This window comes from Cibotium barometz, chromosome 48 (genome assembly GCF_041138505.1).
Source record: "Cibotium barometz isolate CiBa-2024 chromosome 48, ASM4113850v1, whole genome shotgun sequence".
NCBI lineage: Eukaryota > Viridiplantae > Streptophyta > Polypodiopsida > Cyatheales > Cibotiaceae > Cibotium > Cibotium barometz.
The window spans coordinates 3,271,421-3,291,274 of NC_141093.1; the positions used below are offsets into that span (position 1 = coordinate 3,271,421).

The 19,854-nt window shown below is 48.2% G+C and overlaps 1 protein-coding gene across 1 annotated transcript in view; it reads left to right on the plus strand.

The window, feature by feature from the left end:
- Window positions 1-19,854, plus strand: part of SAC9 (sacI homology domain-containing protein / WW domain-containing protein) — a 101,073-nt gene that overhangs the window by 48,824 nt on the left and 32,395 nt on the right. The window contains exon 4 of the mRNA XM_086785178.1: window positions 14,201-15,534. Coding sequence (XP_086641304.1) covers window positions 14,201-15,534 — 1,334 coding nt within the window. The remainder of the gene's footprint in view (window positions 1-14,200; window positions 15,535-19,854) is intronic.

Consider the following 19,854-nt stretch of genomic DNA (forward strand, 5'->3'; position numbering starts at 1 on the left):
TGGGCCCATGTGCAGAGGAGGGTCACAGATCGTATGCGTACAGTTCTTGGTGCGCCTCTTTTAGAGATTGAGCTTGCCGAGGCCTTGAGGGTCCTGCCGCGACATAGTTGCCCAGGGGAGGACGGACTGACGCCGGCCTTTTTTATGCGCTATTGGGACCTTTTGGGGCCAGGCCTCCGCAAGGGCTTTCAGTATGTTCTGGACACTGGGGTGATGCCACAGAGCTTTTCAGAGGGCTTGATCTCTTATCCCCAAGGGGGAGGGAGTATTAGATGATATTCGGCATTGGAGGCCTATTACGATCCTCAATACTGTCTACAAGGTCTTAGCAAAGGCCTTGAGTTTGAGGATCCAGCCCTTCCTGGGGGAGTTGATTCATGCTACCCAGACAGGATTCGTCAAGGAGCGCAGTATCCTTGACAACATCTTTACTTTCTGGGAGGCGACGGCCCGAGCTAGATTTCTTGGCGAGGACTTGGTCGTGATGCTTCTCGATTTTGAGAAGGCATACGATAGAGTTGATTGGGGTTTCTTAGAGGGCACTATGCTTCGCCTGGGCTTTGAGCCAGGATGGATCAGAGGGGTGGCGGCTCTGTATTCCACAGCTCGTAGCCAGGTTTTGATTGCAGGAGGACGGGGGCCGAGTTTTGAGCTGACCAGATCAATCCGTCAGGGGTGTCCCCTCGCCCCTTTTCTTTTTCTCTTCTTTGCGGAGCCTATGAGCATGTATTTGACGGCAGAGGAGGTTGGTTTGAGAGGACTCCAGCTCCCAGTCCGGGGGGAGGACCTGCTTGATGCTGAGTTTGCAGACGACACGGGCTTATGAGGACCTGCTTGATGCTGAGTTTGCAGACGACACGGGCTTATTTTTGCATGGCCAAGAGGCCAATCTTCTTCGGGCAGAGCAGTCGCTCCAGGTTTTTAGTGCAGCTTCGGGAGCATTGATCAACTGGCGCAAGACAGTGGCCTTTTGGATCAGTAGTGCTCCCACTCCGGCATGGAGCCCGAACCCCGGTTTTAGATGGATTCCTCTTGGCACAGCAGTGCGGTATTTGGGATGCCAGATTGGACTAGATTTGTCACCTGAGCAGCAGATTGCCCCGCTTCTTCTGAGCATTCGGAAGAAGCTTTTGTATTGGAGTACAGCTTGACTATCCTTGGCTGGGAGGGTGGTGGTGGCAAATCAGGTGCTGTTAGCGACCATGTAGTACATTACGTCTTGCTGGATCTTCTCGAGCTCTTGCATCAGCCAGGTACAGAGGCTGATCAGGAACTTTCTTTGGTCTGGGCGGGACGGTCAGTCAGCTCGGGCAAAGGTTGCATGGGCAGTTATTACACTTCCGCTGGCTCAGGGAGGCTCGGGCATTATAGATCCAGTCGATCAGAGTAGAGGCTTATTGGGGAAGCTTATTGTTCGGGGGCTGCTTCCAGGCGCTGAGCCTTGGAAAGAGCTTCTCTTGCAGTGGCTGCAGGCTCGGGCTCCCCCAGCAGGGGGTAGTTGGGCACCAGAGATTCGCTGGATCTTCATAGAGATGAGGAGGACAAGCCTCAGTAGAGGATGGGAGGACAGATTTGCTTTGAGCATCCTGAGAGCTTGGGAGCTGCTGAGATCGGGGCTCTCTCAGCGACCTCCTTCTTGTGTTGAGGAGCGGGCTAGACAGCCGCTCATCTGGAGCCCAGCGGTTCGCACAGAGTGTCACCAGCCTGGACATTTCCCAGTCTGAAAGAGGTCTGGTGGACTCCAGGATGTTTAAATATTTGGAAAGTACAAGCTTTGGGAATGGGGGATTATCCTAGAATACAAAGGACCACACTCCTAAAATTTAGGAGAGTTGCTATTTTTGGCCCGACTCCGATGGAAATTCTGTTCGCGTCATTACATCTGGAATTGAGCAGATACCAAGAGTTGGCAAAGTGCCTATGACAGAATGTCTACCAGTTGGGATATTTTTAGAGGTAAAGATTATGGAAGGACCCATCTCTTAGATTGGGACATGTGGCAAGAAAGTGGACCAAAGTGAGACAAGTGGCCTGACACTTGTTAGAAAAAGGATCAAAGTGAGACAAGTGGCCTCACACTTGTCACTTCAGCTATTGTGTGGCTCTCCACTTGTCATTGTAGCCTTCTCTTGCCATTTTAGCTCATGGGAGGCCCAAATCTATAAATTGGAGCCCTCTCTCTTCATTAAGAGAGGCTCTCTTGCTGCACACTAGCCTCTACCACCGTTACAGGCTGCCCTAATGATGGCTACTTTCTTTCTCTCTCTCTTGAAGGCTGCCCATGAAGAATACCGGCTGTTGGGGACTGTTTTGGAGGCTTCCATCGCGAAGAAATACTGAAGGCAAGGGTATTCAATCATTTATTATGATTTCTAGCCATTGTATGTGTTGTACCAGCATTTGTACTTGCTGTACCTGCTGTACCAGCCACCGTACCAGCTGTACCAGCTTCTGTACTTGCTGTACCAGCCACTGTACCTGCTGTATCAGCCACTGTACTTGCTGTACCAGCCACTGTACCGGCTGTACCAGCCATTGTACCTGCTGTACCGGCTGAATGGAGAGTTGTACTTGCTGTACTCTTTCTATTGCATGAAGACCCGTGGTTTTTGGGGAAGAATAAGTACCCACACGGAGGTATATGGATTATATTGTTGGCTCGGCATTTCTACAGCCTATGTTCCGGCTTAGTTGCCTTGTGTTGGGCTGTGTTATGGCATTTGTATATGGATAATCCGGCATCTCCCGTGGGGAGAGTAAGGCCCTCAAAGCTTGTACATGATATTATTCTCCTTGGGTAATAAAATACTCCAAGGGGGGGGTCGGCCCATTCCGGCCTCTATGCGGTGTCACATGTGCAAGCTCCATTTTCAGCATTTGTGGATGTTTTGTCCAGCTTTATGTTTTATGCAAAGTGATGATGGATATGTGTTAAGGCTGTGGCCATGTTTAAATGTTTTAATATGCATTGATGGTATCAACAAGTGTGTCAAAGGCCCTAGTCCCCTGGGCACCACCCGCCGCGAGTTTCATTGGTATCAGAGCATAGGCTTTCTTGGAAGCGGAGGCTTCCTTCTATCAATAAGGAAGAGAAAAGATCTCAAGTGGGGACCACACTTACCATCATTGCTATTAAGCATGGCCAGCCACTTCAGAGCCTATGAAGCAAGAGCATGAGCAATAGACAGCTTGGTCTAAGGATTTATGAATTCACAAAATTTATCGTGGAAGTGTGAAGTTGGCTTTATGTGCACACGTTTAGCACTCTTTCCATATGGATATTGTGGATTATATTATCAAGCGTACAGGCAAGCTATATGGAGATATATCTCAGGATATCTTAAGGATATGGTGACGAGATATTTCTTTTGGCTTCATGACCAACCTGGCAAAGAAAAGCTAAGTATACTTTGAGTTTGCAAAGTTAGTGCTTTTGCTATGAAGTGTTTTTGATGTTCACTAACCCTTGTATAGCTATGCAAGGAGAAAGGTGTTGTTGTTTGCCTTGAGATGGTTTCAGGGAAACATTGTTTATGGCTCCCTTTAATGGGATGAATTCTTTTCATGGCTCCCTTTATTGGGATGGATTATATCCATGGAGATTTCTTTCTTGGACGAGATTTATATAGATATTGGGCTTCACAAGCAATTTTTATGGACGAATCTGTCCGAGTTTATAGAGAAGAAATCTTTGGATATTTCATGGATATGATGCTTTTATGGATAAAGTCCACCTCTACTCCAAGGTGTGTGGTTAGCACGGAGTATGTGGTAAGAGTTATGGTATACAAGGATTATGGTATACAGGTGTATGGATTCCTAGACTTCTTTTCTAGGAATTTGGATCCATCCTCAGGTTTATGGATTATGTTTATGGCTCCCTTTTACTGGGATGGGATATTCTTTTTGGCTCCCTTTATTTGGGATGCATTGGACTTATGGAACTCATGGTTCACTTACCTTGTGTAGTGTTCTCTTGTCCTACGTGCTCTCTTGAAGATTGTTTCTACCATGTGAGGGTGGAACAATAGAGAGCAGATGGAAGGGAACATGGGCACTTCAAAGGGTAGTGACAAGCACAACATACCCTGTGTAGTGTTCTCTTGTCCTACGTGTTCTCTTGAAGATTGTTTCTACCATGTGTGGGTGGAACAATAGAGAGCAGATGGAAGGGAACATGGGCACTTGAGAGGGTAGTGTGAGTTGGTGGCCGAAATGCCTATAAACTATGTGTAGCAGAAATGCGTATGGAACACCATGTTATCTATGCCTGCGAGTGATTGTTTTCAGGACTCCTTGTTTAGCCGCCCTGTGTAGTATTTCTCTTGTCCTAAGTGCTCTTCAAGATGTTCCTACCTTGCTTGGTAGAACATAGAGCCAATGGTAGAGAATATGGGCACTGAAGTCGGGCCGGGCGTCAAGGCAGCTCCTTGGTGATCTACATCGACATACCATTGTTTTCTAAATGCTGAATTTCATATGCATTGGCATGGATTATGCTATCTGGACTTATGGGACTGTTTTGTCTCGCCCATTTATCTTGGGACATGATTTTGATATTGGTATTATGGAGACTTATTTAGTCTCGCCCATTTCTTTGGGACATGGAATCTTCAGTTATATTGGATTTTTGAGACTGTCTCGTCTCGCCCAATCGATGGGACATGATTATATCTTGAATATATGGCTTGAAGCTTAAAGTTGCGGACAACTTTTAAGAAGTTGGGGAGGATGTCACCAGCCTGGACATTTCCCAGTCTGAAAGAGGTCTGGTGGACTCAAGGATGTTTAAATATTTGGAAAGTACAAGCTTTGGGAATGGGGGATTATCCTAGAATACAAAGGACCACACTCCTAAAATTTAGGAGAGTTGCTATTTTTGGCCCGACTCCGATGGAAATTCTGTTCGCGTCATTACATCTGGAATTGAGCAGATACCAAGAGTTGGCAAAGTGCCTATGACAGAATGTCTACCAGTTGGGATATTTTTAGAGGTAAAGATTATGGAAGGACCCATCTCTTAGATTGGGACATGTGGCAAGAAAGTGGACCAAAGTGAGACAAGTGGCCTGACACTTGTTAGAAAAAGGATCAAAGTGAGACAAGTGGCCTCACACTTGTCACTTCAGCTATTGTGTGGCTCTCCACTTGTCATTGTAGCCTTCTCTTGCCATTTTAGCTCATGGGAGGCCCAAATCTATAAATTGGAGCCCTCTCTCTTCATTAAGAGAGGCTCTCTTGCTGCACACTAGCCTCTACCACCGTTACAGGCTGCCCTAATGATGGCTACTTTCTTTCTCTCTCTCTTGAAGGCTGCCCATGAAGAATACCGGTTGTTGGGGACTGTTTTGGAGGCTTCCATCGCGAAGAAATACTGAAGGCAAGGGTATTCAATCATTTATTATGATTTCTAGCCATTGTATGTGTCGTACCAGCATTTGTACTTGCTGTACCTGCTGTACCAGCCACCGTACCACCTGTACCAGCTTCTGTACTTGCTGTACCAGCCACTGTACCTGCTGTATCAGCCACTGTACTTGCTGTACCAGCCACTGTACCGGCTGTACCAGCCATTGTACCTGCTGTACCGGCTGAATGGAGAGTTGTACTTGCTGTACTCTTTCTATTGCATGAAGACCCGTGGTTTTTGGGGAAGAATAAGTACCCACACGGAGGTATATGGATTATATTGTTGGCTGGGCATTTCTACAGCCTATGTTCCGGCTCAGTTGCCTTGTGTTGGGGTGTGTTATGGCATTTGTATATGGATAATCCGGCATCCACAAAGCAGGAGATCCCATGGACCCAGGTAACTACAAGACTATCATGATTGGTCACACAATGGCCAAAATCTATGGGGCAGTACTAGAGGACATGATGAGCTCTATGGCAAATAGGATGGGAAACAGAGCATCAAGCCAGGTATGCTTTAGGACAAACTTCTCTACACTGGACCATACCTTTACTTTACGAGCTATCACAAAGGAGGCGAGGTCCTCAAAGAGACATGTGTATTGCTGCTTTGTGGATTTCCGCAAGGCCTTTGACTCCGTCCCTCGATCTCGTCTGATAGGATGCTTGCAGGAGCTCCAGTTCTCACATGAGATTATATTGGGTGTGATGGAACTATATGAGGCAGTACTCGGCCGAGTACGTGCACCCGGTGGGACCTCGGGAGATATATGTAGCACTATTGGGGTTAAGCAGGGCTGCCCATTCTCACCTACACTCTTTGGCCTATACATTGATGAGATCACAGTATTTGTGGATAGTTTCGGAGGTAGAGGTTCACCATTGGCTCAGACAGTAGTGCCCATATTGCTATATGTTGACGACATTGTCTTGATCTCAGATTCAGCCGAGGGTTTACAGAAACACTTAAATGCATTGGCTAGATTTTGCAGGGAGAGACGTTATGGTCAATTTGGGCAAAACCAAGGTTATGGTCTTCAACACATCTTATGCAATCGCCTCGCGATTTTCTTTCATATACAGAGATGATGTCACCAGCCTAGACGTTTCCCAGTATGAAAGGGGTCTGGTGGACTCCAGGATGTTTAAATATTTGGAAAGTACAAGCTTTGGGAATGGGGGATTATCCTAGAATACAAAGAACCACACTCCTAAAATTTAGAAGAGTTGCTATTTTTGGCCCGACTCTGATGGAAATTCTGTTCGCGTCATTACATCTGGAATTGAGCAGATACCAAGAGTTGGCAAAGTGCCTATGACAGAATGTCTACCAGTTGGGATATTTTTAGAGGTAAAGATTATGGAAGGACCCATCTCTGAGATTGGGACATGTGGCAAGAAAGTGGACCAAAGTGAGACAAGTGGCCTGACACTTGTTAGAAAAAGGATCAAAGTGAGACAAGTGGCCTCACACTTGTCACTTCAGCTATTGTGTGGCTCTCCACTTGTCATTGTAGCCTTCTCTTGCCATTTTAGCTCATGGGAGGCCCAAATCTATAAATTGGAGCCCTCTCTCTTCATTAAGAGAGGCTCTCTTGCTGCACACTAGCCTCTACCACCGTTACAGGCTGCCCTAATGATGGCTACTTTCTTTCTCTCTCTCTTGAAGGCTGCCCATGAAGAATACCGGCTGTTGGGGACTGTTTTGGAGGCTTCCATCGCGAAGAAATACTGAAGGCAAGGGTATTCAATCATTTATTATGATTTCTAGCCATTGTATGTGTTGTACCAGCATTTGTACTTGCTGTACCTGCTGTACCAGCCACCGCACCAGCTGTACCAGCCACTGTACCTGCTGTACCAGCCACTGTACCTGCTGTATCAGCCACTGTACTTGCTGTACCAGCTTCCGTACTTGCTGTACCTGTTGTACCAGCCATCGTACGGGCTGTACCAGCCATTGTACCTGCTGCACCGGCTGAATGGAGAGTTGTACTTGCTGTACCCTTTCTATTGCATGAAGACCCGTGGTTTTTGGGGAAGAATCAGTACCCACACGGAGGTATATGGATTATATTGTTGGCTCGGCATTTCTACAGCCTATGTTCTGGCTCAGTTGCCTTGTGTTGGGCTGTGTTATGGCATTTGTATATGGATAATCCGGCATCTCCCGTGGGGAGAGTAAGGCCCTCAAAGCTTGTACATGATATTATTCTCCTTGGGTAATAAAATACTCCAAGGGGGGGGTCGGCCCATTCCGGCCTCTATGCGGTGTCACATGTGCAAGCTCCCTTTTCAGCATTTGTGGATGTTTTGTCCAGCTTTATGTTTTATGCAAAGTGATGATGGATATGTGTTAAGGCTGTGGCCATGTTTAAATGTTTTAATATGCATTGATGGTATCAACAAGTGTGTCAAAGGCCCTAGTCCCCCGGGCACCCGCTGCTGCGAGTTACACAGAGCAGGGTCATATGCTGGGTTCTCGGCCTCGTCTAGCCTGGGGACCTTTAGCGGCAGGCCCAGCACATAGTTTTGGAGACTGGCAGGCCTTCTGCAGTCTCCCAGAGGAGATCCAGGTGGAGAGGCTGAGTCACTTCAGAGGGGGGTTGATTATGAGGGATGATATTCAGGAGGCACTCACAGAGGAGTGGTTCACGCCTTTCGAGCCAGTGACCCCACGGTGGATGGGAGCCTTTACACAGTTGGGATCCTGATTGCTGTCAGAGCTTGCACCGAGGATGGTAGATGCCTCTACTATGAGATTCAGGATGAGGGCAGACTTCAGAGAGTGGAGATGGAGTCGCCTTTGGTTGCAGAGTGCACCTTTCAGAGGATACAGGTTGTGGCCGCCGCTTCTCTGAAGTGGCATATTGACCCCGACCTTGCTGATGTGCTCCCGGATTGGCGCATATGGGCATATGCAGCGCCCCCCTTGGCCCGGCTATAGTGGGACCCTGGGGAGTACGAGTGGCATGATCCTTATGCATCCCTTGAGGCCACCGAGATCACCTTTTTCCAGTATACTGTTCGGTTGCGGCGGCATATTTTGACGGCGAGGAGGATGGTCTCTCCAGCTGCAGAGCGGGGCATTGCCGGCTACAGGGACTCTCACAGGAGTTCCTGGAGGATTTTTGGGCTTGGCTCTGGGCTAGTCGACAGGCCCGCAGGATCTCGACTTTCCAGTGGCTGGTCACCCACAGGGGCTCAGCAGTTGGCACCTGGCTTGTTTACAGCGGTCTTCCGGCGGCCTGCGTCTGATGCGGCCACCCTATGGAGACACAGAGACATTGCCTTTGGGATTGCCCTCAGGTGCAGCAGATTTGGCTGCGGATGCTGCGTATTCTGGTCCCCCTCTCTCCAGAGGGTATGTTTACGTGGGGTGCCGCTGCTTGGTCGACTTCGTCAGGGCCTGCTATGGGCTATGAGATGGAACAGGACAGTCAGGCCATCAGATTCATTAGGGGCCAGCCTCGCTTGGTTCCGGCACCGGATTTCTCGTCCGCCAGCTGGACACAGGAGAGGGATTTACGATGGGAGCTCCTCAGCAGCCTCACCATCTGGTTCACCTGGAGGGCCTGGTGTTTCACGGCCTTTGAGGGGAGACTGGAGCCACCAGCAGAGACTGTATGGGGGATTTGGCAGGAGGTGATCCACACCCTGCGAGGACAGTATGACCGCATTCGGGGCGACTCGGATGAGGCGATCTTGCGGCGCCAGGCTTTTCACACCACCTGGCGCAGAGGCCCCTTCTACACCTTACACACGGGATCCCCCCGTTGGCATTACAGGCCACCTGTTTGGCTTCCCCCCCCCCCCCCCCCCCCCCTCCCCCCCCTATTGTATGATTTAGCCCTCAGTCCTCTGTACTGATGCTTGTATTTTGCAGTACCTAGGGAGAGTCTCCCGGGCTGCCTTGCTGTATTCACTGCTCTGTTTCTAATGAATCTCTTGTAATAGGAGCATAACCCCAAGAAATTGGGCACCTCACGTACTGATTTCAATTCTGGTCAATTCTTGATGGCCTCAAGCTTTGTTGGATTCCTTATGAGCAGGAGAGATCTTTTGTAGCCCTACGGGCGTTTTTATTTAACTAATGAAAGGATCTTTTCTCGGAAAAAAAAAAAAGAAGCAGTTGGTCTCGTTGGGGAGCAAAGCTACTGATGAGGACTTTGTCAATTGGCTCCTTGCCAAATTGCCTGAGACTTTCTCTGCTTTTTGTGATACTATATCACTTCTTCCTTCTACTCCTGATGTACATATCATTGTTGGCATGTTTCAGGATAGGGCCATGAGAAAGAAGACCAGGTACTTCCGAGACCCTTCTTCTTCATGACATTCGTCCAGCTCTTTGATAGTGTCCATTGGTGATGCTTCCAACTTGGAGGCCTCTTCGGTTGGTAATGTGCGGCTTAACTCTTCCCTGGGCCAACCTTCTACCATTCGGGTTGTGCCTCATGTTCCCACGCTCTCCAGCAATCTCCTTTTAGTTTTCGGATTGCGGAGAAAGGATATGGTGTCTACTTTGACAGTTCTGTCCTTGAGATCATTGGCACCAGCACCTTGCAGATTGTTGCCACATGTATCTAGAAGGTGGTCTTTATCGGTTGAGGACTTTGGTGGCTCTTTGACTGAGTTCCAATCTCATCTGTTGCAACTTCTTCACAGCTATCATGCCTTGGTAGCTAATGTGGAAACGGATTTGTGGCATTCTTGCTTCGGGCATGTGAATTATACTTCTCTGCAGTTGTTGTCTTCTCAGCAGATGGTCAAGGGTTTTTCACCACTGAAACCCTCCCACTCCACTTGTGTGGCTTGTCTTCATGGCAAGCAACACTAAGATGCCTTTCCTCACGAGGGTACTCATATTGTGGAGCTCATTCATATGGACTTGTACGGCCCCATGCAAACTACTACCCTAGGAGGAGCTACGTACTTTATGCTTATTATTGATGATTACTCATGCAAAGTTTGGGTTTATCTCTTGGTAGAAAATTCTCAAGCTTTCTCTTGCTTCCAAGAGCGGGTGACTTTGGTTGAGACGGTGACCACACAAAAGCTTCGACAAGTCTGCTCCGACAATGGAGGAGAATTCATCTCCAAAGCCTTCCATAATTTTTGCTGACACAAAGGTATAAGCTGTCAATTTTCCACACCTCACACTACTCAATAGGATGGTGTGGTAGAACGCAAGAATAGGACTGTTCAAGAGATGGCTCGTACCATGCTTTCTTCTTCTGATCTTCCTCCCTCATTCTGGGGAGAAGCTGTGAGCACTCCTGTTACCGTTCTCGTACAAAGGTGGTTTCTCATATGACTCCAGAGGAGGCTTTTACTAGACATAAACCTTTCGTCTCTCATTTTAGGGTTTTCGCTTGTGATGCCTATGTTCATATCCTTGATTTTGACAGATCCAAATTTGATCCCAAGTCTACAAAGTGCAAATTCCTTGGATATAGCTCTCATTCCAAAGCTTACAGATTATGGGATCTGGAATCGCAATCCTTGGTGATTTCGTGCAATATTCAGTTTGTTGAACTCTCATTAGATGATTCTTGCTCTCATCTTGGGCTTACCATCAAGGTCCCTCCTCCTTCCTTGGCCACCCCAACTCCACCACCAATCACCTTCTTTACCCCCTACCTCTCCACCTCCACTTCCTCGTACCTTGGCTTCTCCTCTTCCTCCTGCTCTTGTGCAACGGAGGATTGTCCCCAAGAGTCCCCAATGGTTGGAAACCACTGATCGTGATTCTCATCTCTCCGATATGGAACTTCATCAGCTTGCTAATTCTTCAGCACAATCTTTGACACGGGCACAGAGAGTATAGCACCTTCGTCATTCTTGTAACCTTGCCCTGATGAGTACAGTGATATAGTCATATGAGCCTACTACAGCTTAAGAGGATCTTGCTCTTCTTGAGTAGCAGGCAACCATGAGGTCGAGATCGATTCCATTGAGAGGAATTGTACATGGGAGCTTGTGGATTGGCCTCTGCATCGACAGGTCATTGGGGTCAAGTGGGTCTTTAAGACCAAGTTTCATGCTGATGGATCTCTGTACAAACACAAAGCCAAATTGGTTGCAAAAGGGTACTCTAAGATTGTGGGAGTGGATTATGAGGAAACTTTTGCTTCTACAGCCAGATACACCACCATTTGGACAGTTCTTGCTCTTTCTGCTCATGGGCATTGGCAGGTTTAGCAAGTGGATGTCAAGTGTGCCTCTCTTAATGGTGACTTACATGAGGAGGTGTATGTTGAACAATCTCAAGGTTTTCAGGTTCCTAGATATGAGGGTAAGGTGTGCAGATTGCACGAAGTCCTTTATGCTTTGAAACAGACACCCAAGGCGTGTTATGATATAATTGATGCATTCTCTGTTTCCCTTGGATTCAAAAGATGCTTTGCAGACAACAATCTCTATGTCTTTCTGCTACAACCGACTGGCTCTACAGATATGTATATAAGCATGGACACTGTTCATTTATAATTAATTCAATATTTCAGTTCTCGGCTCTCAACTTTCTCTAAGTTGATCTCTACTTGCTTCTGCTTCATATTCATATATTCTCACACTTATCTCTTCTTGTTTGTCGTCGAGGCCATGAGTAGTTATCTCTCCGCCCAGGAGATTGGGCTCCAAGGATTGCATCTTTCTATACGTGCGCAGGAGGACTTGCTTGATTCCGAGTTCGCTGATGACATGGCAGCATACCTGTCGGGGGACGAGGGGAACCTCCAAAGATTCGCCGAGGTGATTGAGATCTTCTGTTGTGCATCTAGAGACCAACTGGCACAAGTCGTGTAGATTTTGGGTTGGTTCATCACTCACCCCGACTTGGCGTCCAGTAGAGGCTTTTCAGTGGGTCCTGAGGGACACTCCAGTTCATTATCTTAGATGCCAAGTTGGCATTGACATCTCCCGTGAGCACCAACTAGCCCCTCTTCTTCGAAGCATTCGGAAGAAGCTACTATATTGGAGTTTCGCCAGTCTTTTCTTAGCTGGCCGGGTTGTGATGGTGAACCAGGTTCTTCTCGCCACCATGTGGTGCATCACCTCTTGCTGGTCTTTCTCCAGGGCCTATGTTGGTCAAGTTTAGCATTTGATCTAGAACTTTTTGGGGGCTGGCAACGACAAGAGACCTGCCCGGGCCAAGGTGGCTTGGAGAGTGACCATTCAGCTGCCCCGACGCAGAGGGGGCCTATGCATCATTGACCCCTCCATTCAAAACCATGCCCTATTGGGCAAGTTGATTGTTCGAGGTCTCCTTTTGGGTGGTGAGTCTTGGAAGGACTTCCTCCTGGCTAGGATCTCTGTCGGCACCGCGATCTTGGGAGGCCCTTGGCTTCAAAGCACGAGATGGATTTTCACAGAGATGCAGGCATGTGGCTTTAGCCTAGCATGTGAGGACAGATTTGTAGCCAATCTCTTGCGTGCTTAGGATCATCTTAGGCTAGCCCTTTAGCAGTCAGCTCTAGTAGCCTCCATGGAGTGTCTTCAACGGACTCTGATCTGGAACCCCATGGTCCGTCCCTCTAGTGGTCACATGCTCGGGCTCGCTTGCACGTATCATGGGGAGCTTTGAGCACGGGCCCCACTAGGTCACTTGGAGATTGGCTGACATTCAGACAGCTACCCCTAGAGGCCCAAGAGAGGGGCCTTATTGGGATCCGGGGCGGAGATAGACTTAGCCTCGTCGACATCAGCTCCTCCATCCCTCCGGAGTGGCTGGCCCGAATAGCGGACCCTCCTCCCCTGCAGTGGTTGGGAGTGTTCACTAGGCACGATATATCTCTGGTAGTTCATGGTGCGGATGAGAGCTCTGCCTTACCTTCTGTATTGGACTTCATGGTAGACTGGAGAGAGCGGAGACCCCCTTACAGGATTTCCGGGGATGCACCTTGCAGAGGGTGAGGGTGAGGGTGACTGGTTTTCATGCACTTGAGTGGCACATCTGTCATCAGTCCTCCATCGGCCAAGGTGGCCAGAGAGAGACTTTGGCGGTTATGGATTTGGGAGGGCTGGCCTCTCACGAGTCTCAAGTGGAACCCGAGAGACTGGACATGGCATGTTCCAGAAGACAGTGAGGAGATGCTTAGCACCCCCTTTTTTGCTTACACTGCATGGCTGGGCCATAGGATTCAGATGTCAGAGGTTGATGGCACTCCAATAGCAGTAGGACACTGGCAGTCCCAGGGCGTCCCGTCACACTTTCTCTCAGATTTCTGGAAGCAGCTTTGGGATAGTTTTTGTTTACAGAAGATCACCCTCTTCATGTGGCAGCTGGCACATAGGAGCTTGGGGGTTGGTTAGTGTTAGGGGTTAGACAGCATGATTTGAGAGGTGTGGCCATCCCCAGGAGTCTTAGCGTCATTGTCTTTGGGATTGCTGGAAGGCACAGTAGGTTTGGCAGAGGATCCTGCGCATTTTCACTATGGATGGGGGTGTAGCCCGCACTGTTATGTGGGGCACAGTTGCTGGGGTCACTAAGGCCGCGATCGTCATGCCGTATGAGGAGGAAGGTGGGGGACTAGCCCCTCAGGTCTCTCACCTTCGTATTTCTGTAGTGCCAGTTAAAGATTGTGTGATGTAATCTATGTTAGGTGGAGCCTGTCAAAAGCTGTCGTATTGCCATGTCTCTTGTCAGCATGCCAATTCTGTATGGTTTTCAGCACAAAGTTTGCTTGGCTCCCTGTTTTCTTTCGTCACCATTCTAACTTCATCTCAAATTCAAGAAGCTCCTGGTTTGACGATTCCAATTTATTGTATTTTGTCATTGTTTTTACAGGCAATGAAGTCGAGTGCGAGCAGGTTGTTTGGCCATCAGTATTCTCGCTAGATAAATCTATTCCTTTTAGTGTTTATGTTTGGCGCCGTGGCACCGTGCCCATCTGGTGGAAAGCAGAGATCAAATCAACTGTTGGAGAAGCAGAGATATCTGTGAGTGAAAAGGAGCCATACAAAGGTGCTGACCTGTATTTTTCAAGGCTGAGTCTACGCTATGGAGAACAATACTCTAGCATGCCCAGCACCAAAGAGAAGTCCTCAGTACCCATTGTTTGTGTAAATCTGCTCCGACATGGTGCTGGAAAGCCTGAAACAGTCTTGTCTTATCACTTCCAGAAGTGTGTAGACTTTGTTAACAGCACAGATATACCATCAGGCATGAATATTGCCTTGATTAGCTATGATTGGCATACACAAATCAAGCTTTTGGGGGATGTGGGAACTGTGGATGGCTTATGGCAGCTGTTGAAGCCTTACGCTCTAGACATGGGTTTTAAGATTGGATACTTCACACTTTCTGATAAAAGGAAAATCCCAAATGCCTTAGTAGTACAGAACACTGGTCTGATGGGTGGTATGTTCATTATATCAAATACACAGAAGGGAGTGATGCGTTTCAACTGTGCAGATTCTTTGGATAGGACTAATGCTGCTAGCTTCTTCTCTGCTCTACAAGTCTTAGTTGAGCAGTGCAGACAATTGGGTCTATCTCTAAACTCAAACAGGGCTCTCGAGTCACGCTCATCTTTCAATAGGGAGAGAGATCCTACCAGGGGTGCGTTTTCTCCTCTTCCGCCAGGCTGGGAAAGTCGGTGTGATGCTGTAACGGGGAAAGTTTTCTACATTGACCACAATACAAGGACAACCACATGGGTACATCCTTGCCCTGATGAGGCATGGAGAAGGTATGACATGGCTGTAGAAGAGTTCAAAGAAGCAACATTACCTTCTCCGATTTCTGTGCTTGCAGGCCTTTTCCTGAATGCAGGAGATGTACATGCAACCCTCTACACAGGCTCTAGAGCTATGCACAGCCACATACTTCAGATTTTCAGTGAAGAGCCATCCAAATCGAAGCAGTATGCAGTGGCACAGAACATGAAGATCACATTGCAGAGAAGGTATTTGAATGTCATCATGGACACTACCCGACAGAAGCAACTGGAGATGTTACTGGGCCTTCGACAGAAAAGGCATTTTCCCACAATTCTGGACAGTACACTACAGGTGGTGTCGCGGTCTCCAGCTTGTGTTTTGAAACCTGTGCAAAGCAACTTCCCTAATCTGTATCCTCCGAGTGATCTAATCAGTATAAAGTCAAAGGACTTGATTTGGGTAAGGTTCTAAAACCGTTAGAACAAAAGAGGTACAAGATTAATTTTGGCATTGTCTTATCATTGTGATATGACCACTGTATATGGTGTGTGTGTGCGTAGAAAGAAAGAAAGAAAGATATATTAAGCGTCTACTAAAGACCCAATAGGTTCTATGAGACCAAAGTGATACAATAATGTCCATGGCATATCTCATCATGGAATGGAAAATAAAACAGAGAGAAAACCTAAACATAGCTATCTCACTGGGCTGATACAAAACTGTCCATGGAAACTCATCATGGAATACTAAGAACATAGAAACATGAGAGCAACATCAGCTCCAAGTAGATGGTATACCACTCTCCAAAATATCAAGCATGGGGCTAATGAGTATGGCCGAGAGGTCTCCCTCAGCTATGTCACGTGGAAAGGTAGCTCGATGGCGGTGGAGCATGTCCTGGATCTGGAGCTGATGAGGTGATCGTGGCCGATGGGGGGGCCGAGGGCATCGGGCACGCTGAAGTGCGGAGGCTAGGTCCGAGGTGACTCCTCTCGGGCAAGGTAGGTCCAAAGCAGCTTGTGGAGGGTCCACAAGATCCACTATGTCGGTGTCCTCCACCTCCTGGGTCCGGAAGAAACTGGTGATGGTTGGCTGGCGAGGGAGGGGGCGGGGTGGTTGGGGCCGAAGCTCCCTCAAGAAAGTGTCCTTGTGTCTGCGGAGCTCAAGCAGGAAGAGGCCTAGGCAATGTTGGTCCTGGAGAGTGGACCAAATCCCTCACGAAATAGATAGTGTGACCTCCCGCGGATCTCATAGTATACTGGGCAGCGGCGTATGTAATGCTCCTCTGGCTCAACCTCTGTGTGGCATAATCAGTATATCCTCTCCTCTCTGGGTCTCCGTATGAGCTTCTTGGCTCTGAAGATGCGCTCAGCTCTACCTGTCTCCACTCTTAGGCGGTGGGATGAAATCCGTATCTGGCCAATCGCAATCCGCATGGCATGGGACATGTGAACACTCAAGTAGCCCGGCTATTGGATGAATCCATCCTTAGTGAGTGTGAGGAAGTGATCTTTGTAGAAGTGCATCTTCGTGGGGAGCTTGGAGGTGTGATCCATGTGCAATGGGTGTAGAGGTTGAGAAGATCTAACCGGATAATCCAGTTGGTATCCTCATGAGACAGTCGGAGAAAAGGGGAGTCCAAACTGTACTGAAGGGAGGGTAGGCGGTCCATGCGGAGCCCATATACTGAGAACCAAGTGGAAACTTGTGCATACAATACCCCAGAGTGGCCCTCAAGTGCTAGTTGTCTTGAGGACTCTAGGTGTCAACAGCCTGGACATTTCCCAGTATGAAAAGGGTCTGGTGGACTTGAGGATGTCTAAATATTTGGAAAGTACAAGCTTTGGGAATGGGGGATTATCCTAGAAAACAAAGGACCACACTCCTAAAATTTAGGAGAGTTGCTATTTTTGGTCTGACTCCGATGGAAATTCTGTTTGTGTCATTCCATCTCGAATTCTTTATGGGCAGCCTTAAAGAGAGAGAGAAAGAGAGTAGCCATCCTTAGGGCAGCCTGTATTTGCTCAATTCGAGATGTAATGACGCGAGCAGAATTGGAGTCAGACAAAAAATAGCAACTCTTCTAAATTTTAGGAGTGTGGTCCTTTGTATTCTAGGATAATCCCCCATCCCCAAAGCTTGTACTTTCCAAATATTTAGACATCCATGAGTCCACCATACCCCTTTCATACTGGGAAATGTCTAGGCTGGTGACACCAGGGCAAGCCTCGGGTGGGATCCATGTGATTGATGCGATGGAGGTATGTGACTGGCTGGAAGAGTGCCTCCACTACCATCGGGGCTGCAACAAACCCTGCCTAGATAATCTGGTGTGGGACTGATGGTTTTCTATGGATCATACGGGAGAACATCATGACCTGGCCAATCCTCATCGGATAAATATGGCCCCTAGAAGGCTGCTCCATACATCAAGGCTGGTGTGACGAGGGTGTCAAAAAGCTAGCCCTTCGTCCTGGGCTCTTGGAAATGTGCATGGAAGCAGTGCTGCTCAAGTAAGCTCAAGGTTGCATATCCCCGTGTCACTTTGGCATGTGCGCAGGAACCATGGTAAAGCGTGGGCCACTGAAAGTGACACCAAGGTAGACATAGGATGGGACAATCTCCACAGGATCCCCTCTATATGTGAAGCTCAATCTGGATGTGAAGGGGCGAGAGGTATTGAAGACCATTACCTTGGTTTTACCAAGGTTAATAGAGAGGTCCCGCTGAGTGCAAAAGTCATGTAAGGCATCCAACTGTCTCTGAAGCCCCTCGGTTGAGTCTGAGAGGACGACGATGTCATCTGCATAAAGTAGTATGGGGATCAATATGCCTGCCAATGTAGGACCAACCTTGCCTAATCTGTCAATGAAGCTCGAGATCTCATCAATGTAGAGAGAGAGAGAGATATTATTAGCGTCTTCCAAAAGACCGAACTCGGCCTATGAGACAAATCGGTGTACCTGTATGGGGTATCCTCTGTCATCCCAACAAAATGAAAAAGTACTGAACTAAAAAGCTGAATCTGGGTGTGCAATAAGTACAATGAGTGGTGGAGGGGATGGAGCTCTACTACTAGGAGAATGCAAAGCTATATGCATGGAGTATACAATCATGATATGCAACCTAGCTAGCTCCATCCTGTACCATACTGGGGGTATAAAATGGTATACATCAATGAAGGGGGTGTTCACAGCTCCCTGAAGAACATGCCTGGGTGTGCTTTGAAGCGAGCGAGTCGCTCCGCACCCTCTCTGTGAAACTGAGCTTTGATCTTTGTCATCTCTCTCTGGTATAGGCGTGGTGTCCGAAAGCAAGGTGTCCTTTGTCTGCTGTGGGCTCTGAGTGTCTCTGCTCTGTGGAGGGTAATTCCCTGCCGTGTAGGGGCTGGGAAGGGGATGGATCTCTGAAAAAATGTAGTAATCTGTGTCTGTCGTCCCCCCTCTGGAGCTCTCTGAGCCTGTAATGATGTCTCTCTGTATCGCTGTATGTCTAGAATGAATCTCCCCAGTATGCGCTGGTCTGCTGCCTCAAAGATCTGGCGTAGGGAATGTGGCTCTCTGAATAAAATGGGATATCTCTCTCTCATGGCTGTATATGCTCTGCATCTGCATACATAATGCTCCTCACTCTCCTCCTCTTTGCACAATCTGCATACCCTCTCCTCTCGGGGGATCCGTGCTGCTCTGCGAGTCTCAATCTCCAATCGGTGTGATGAAACTCTAAGCTGACCAATAGCCACTCGGGAGCTGTGTGGTAAAAAGCCCTCCATGTATCTAGGCCTCTCTATAAATCCATCATCAGTGATACTCATGAAGTTATCTCTGTAGTATAGCATCTTCGGTGGAAGAGGCTGTGTAGGCGATATCCATGTCTCTCGTGTATAGAGCTGCCATAGATCCTGTCTCAATACTCTGTTCCTCTCACTATGAGAGAGACGGATATGTGGTGCATCCCTGTCATACTGGAATGGTGGTAGATGATCCATGTCTAGGCCATGCTGTGAGAACCAATGTGTGACCTGTGCATACCATGATCCTTTGTCTCCTGCCTCAGCTAGCTGTCTAGATGCCTCAAAAGCTCTGTATGAGACCCAATGGGCCTATGAGACCAAAGTGGTACAATAATGTCCATGGCATATCTCACCATGGAATGGAAAATAAAACAGAATGAAAACATAAATATAGCTATCTCACTGGGGTGACACGAAACTGTCCATGGAAACCTCGTCATGGAAAACTAAGAACATACAAACATGGGAGCAACATCAGCTCTGAGTAGATGGTATACCACTCTCCAAAATGTCAAGCATGGGGTTGACGAGTATGGCCGAGAGGTCTCCCTCAGCTATGTTACGTGGAAAGGTAGCTCGATGGCGGTGGAGCATGTCTTGGATTTGGAGCTGATGAGGTGATCGTGGCGGATGGGGGCGTCGAGGGCATCAGGCACGCTGGAGTGCAGAGGCTCGGTCCGAGGTAACTCCTCTCAGGCAAGGTAGGTCCAGAGCAGCTCGTGGAGGGTCCACAAGATCCACTATGTCGGTTTCCTCCACCTCCTGGGTCCGAAAGAAGCTGGTGATGGTTGGCTGCCGAGGGAGGGGGCAGGGTGGCTGGGGCCTGTGTCTCAAGAAGGTGTCCCTATGTCTGCGGAGCTCAAGCAGGAAGAGGCCCAGGCAACGCTGGTCCTGGAGGTCAATAATGATCCTGGAGAGTAGACCGAATCCCTCACGAAATAGACAGTGAAACCTCCCGCAGATCTCATAGTATACTGGGCAACGGC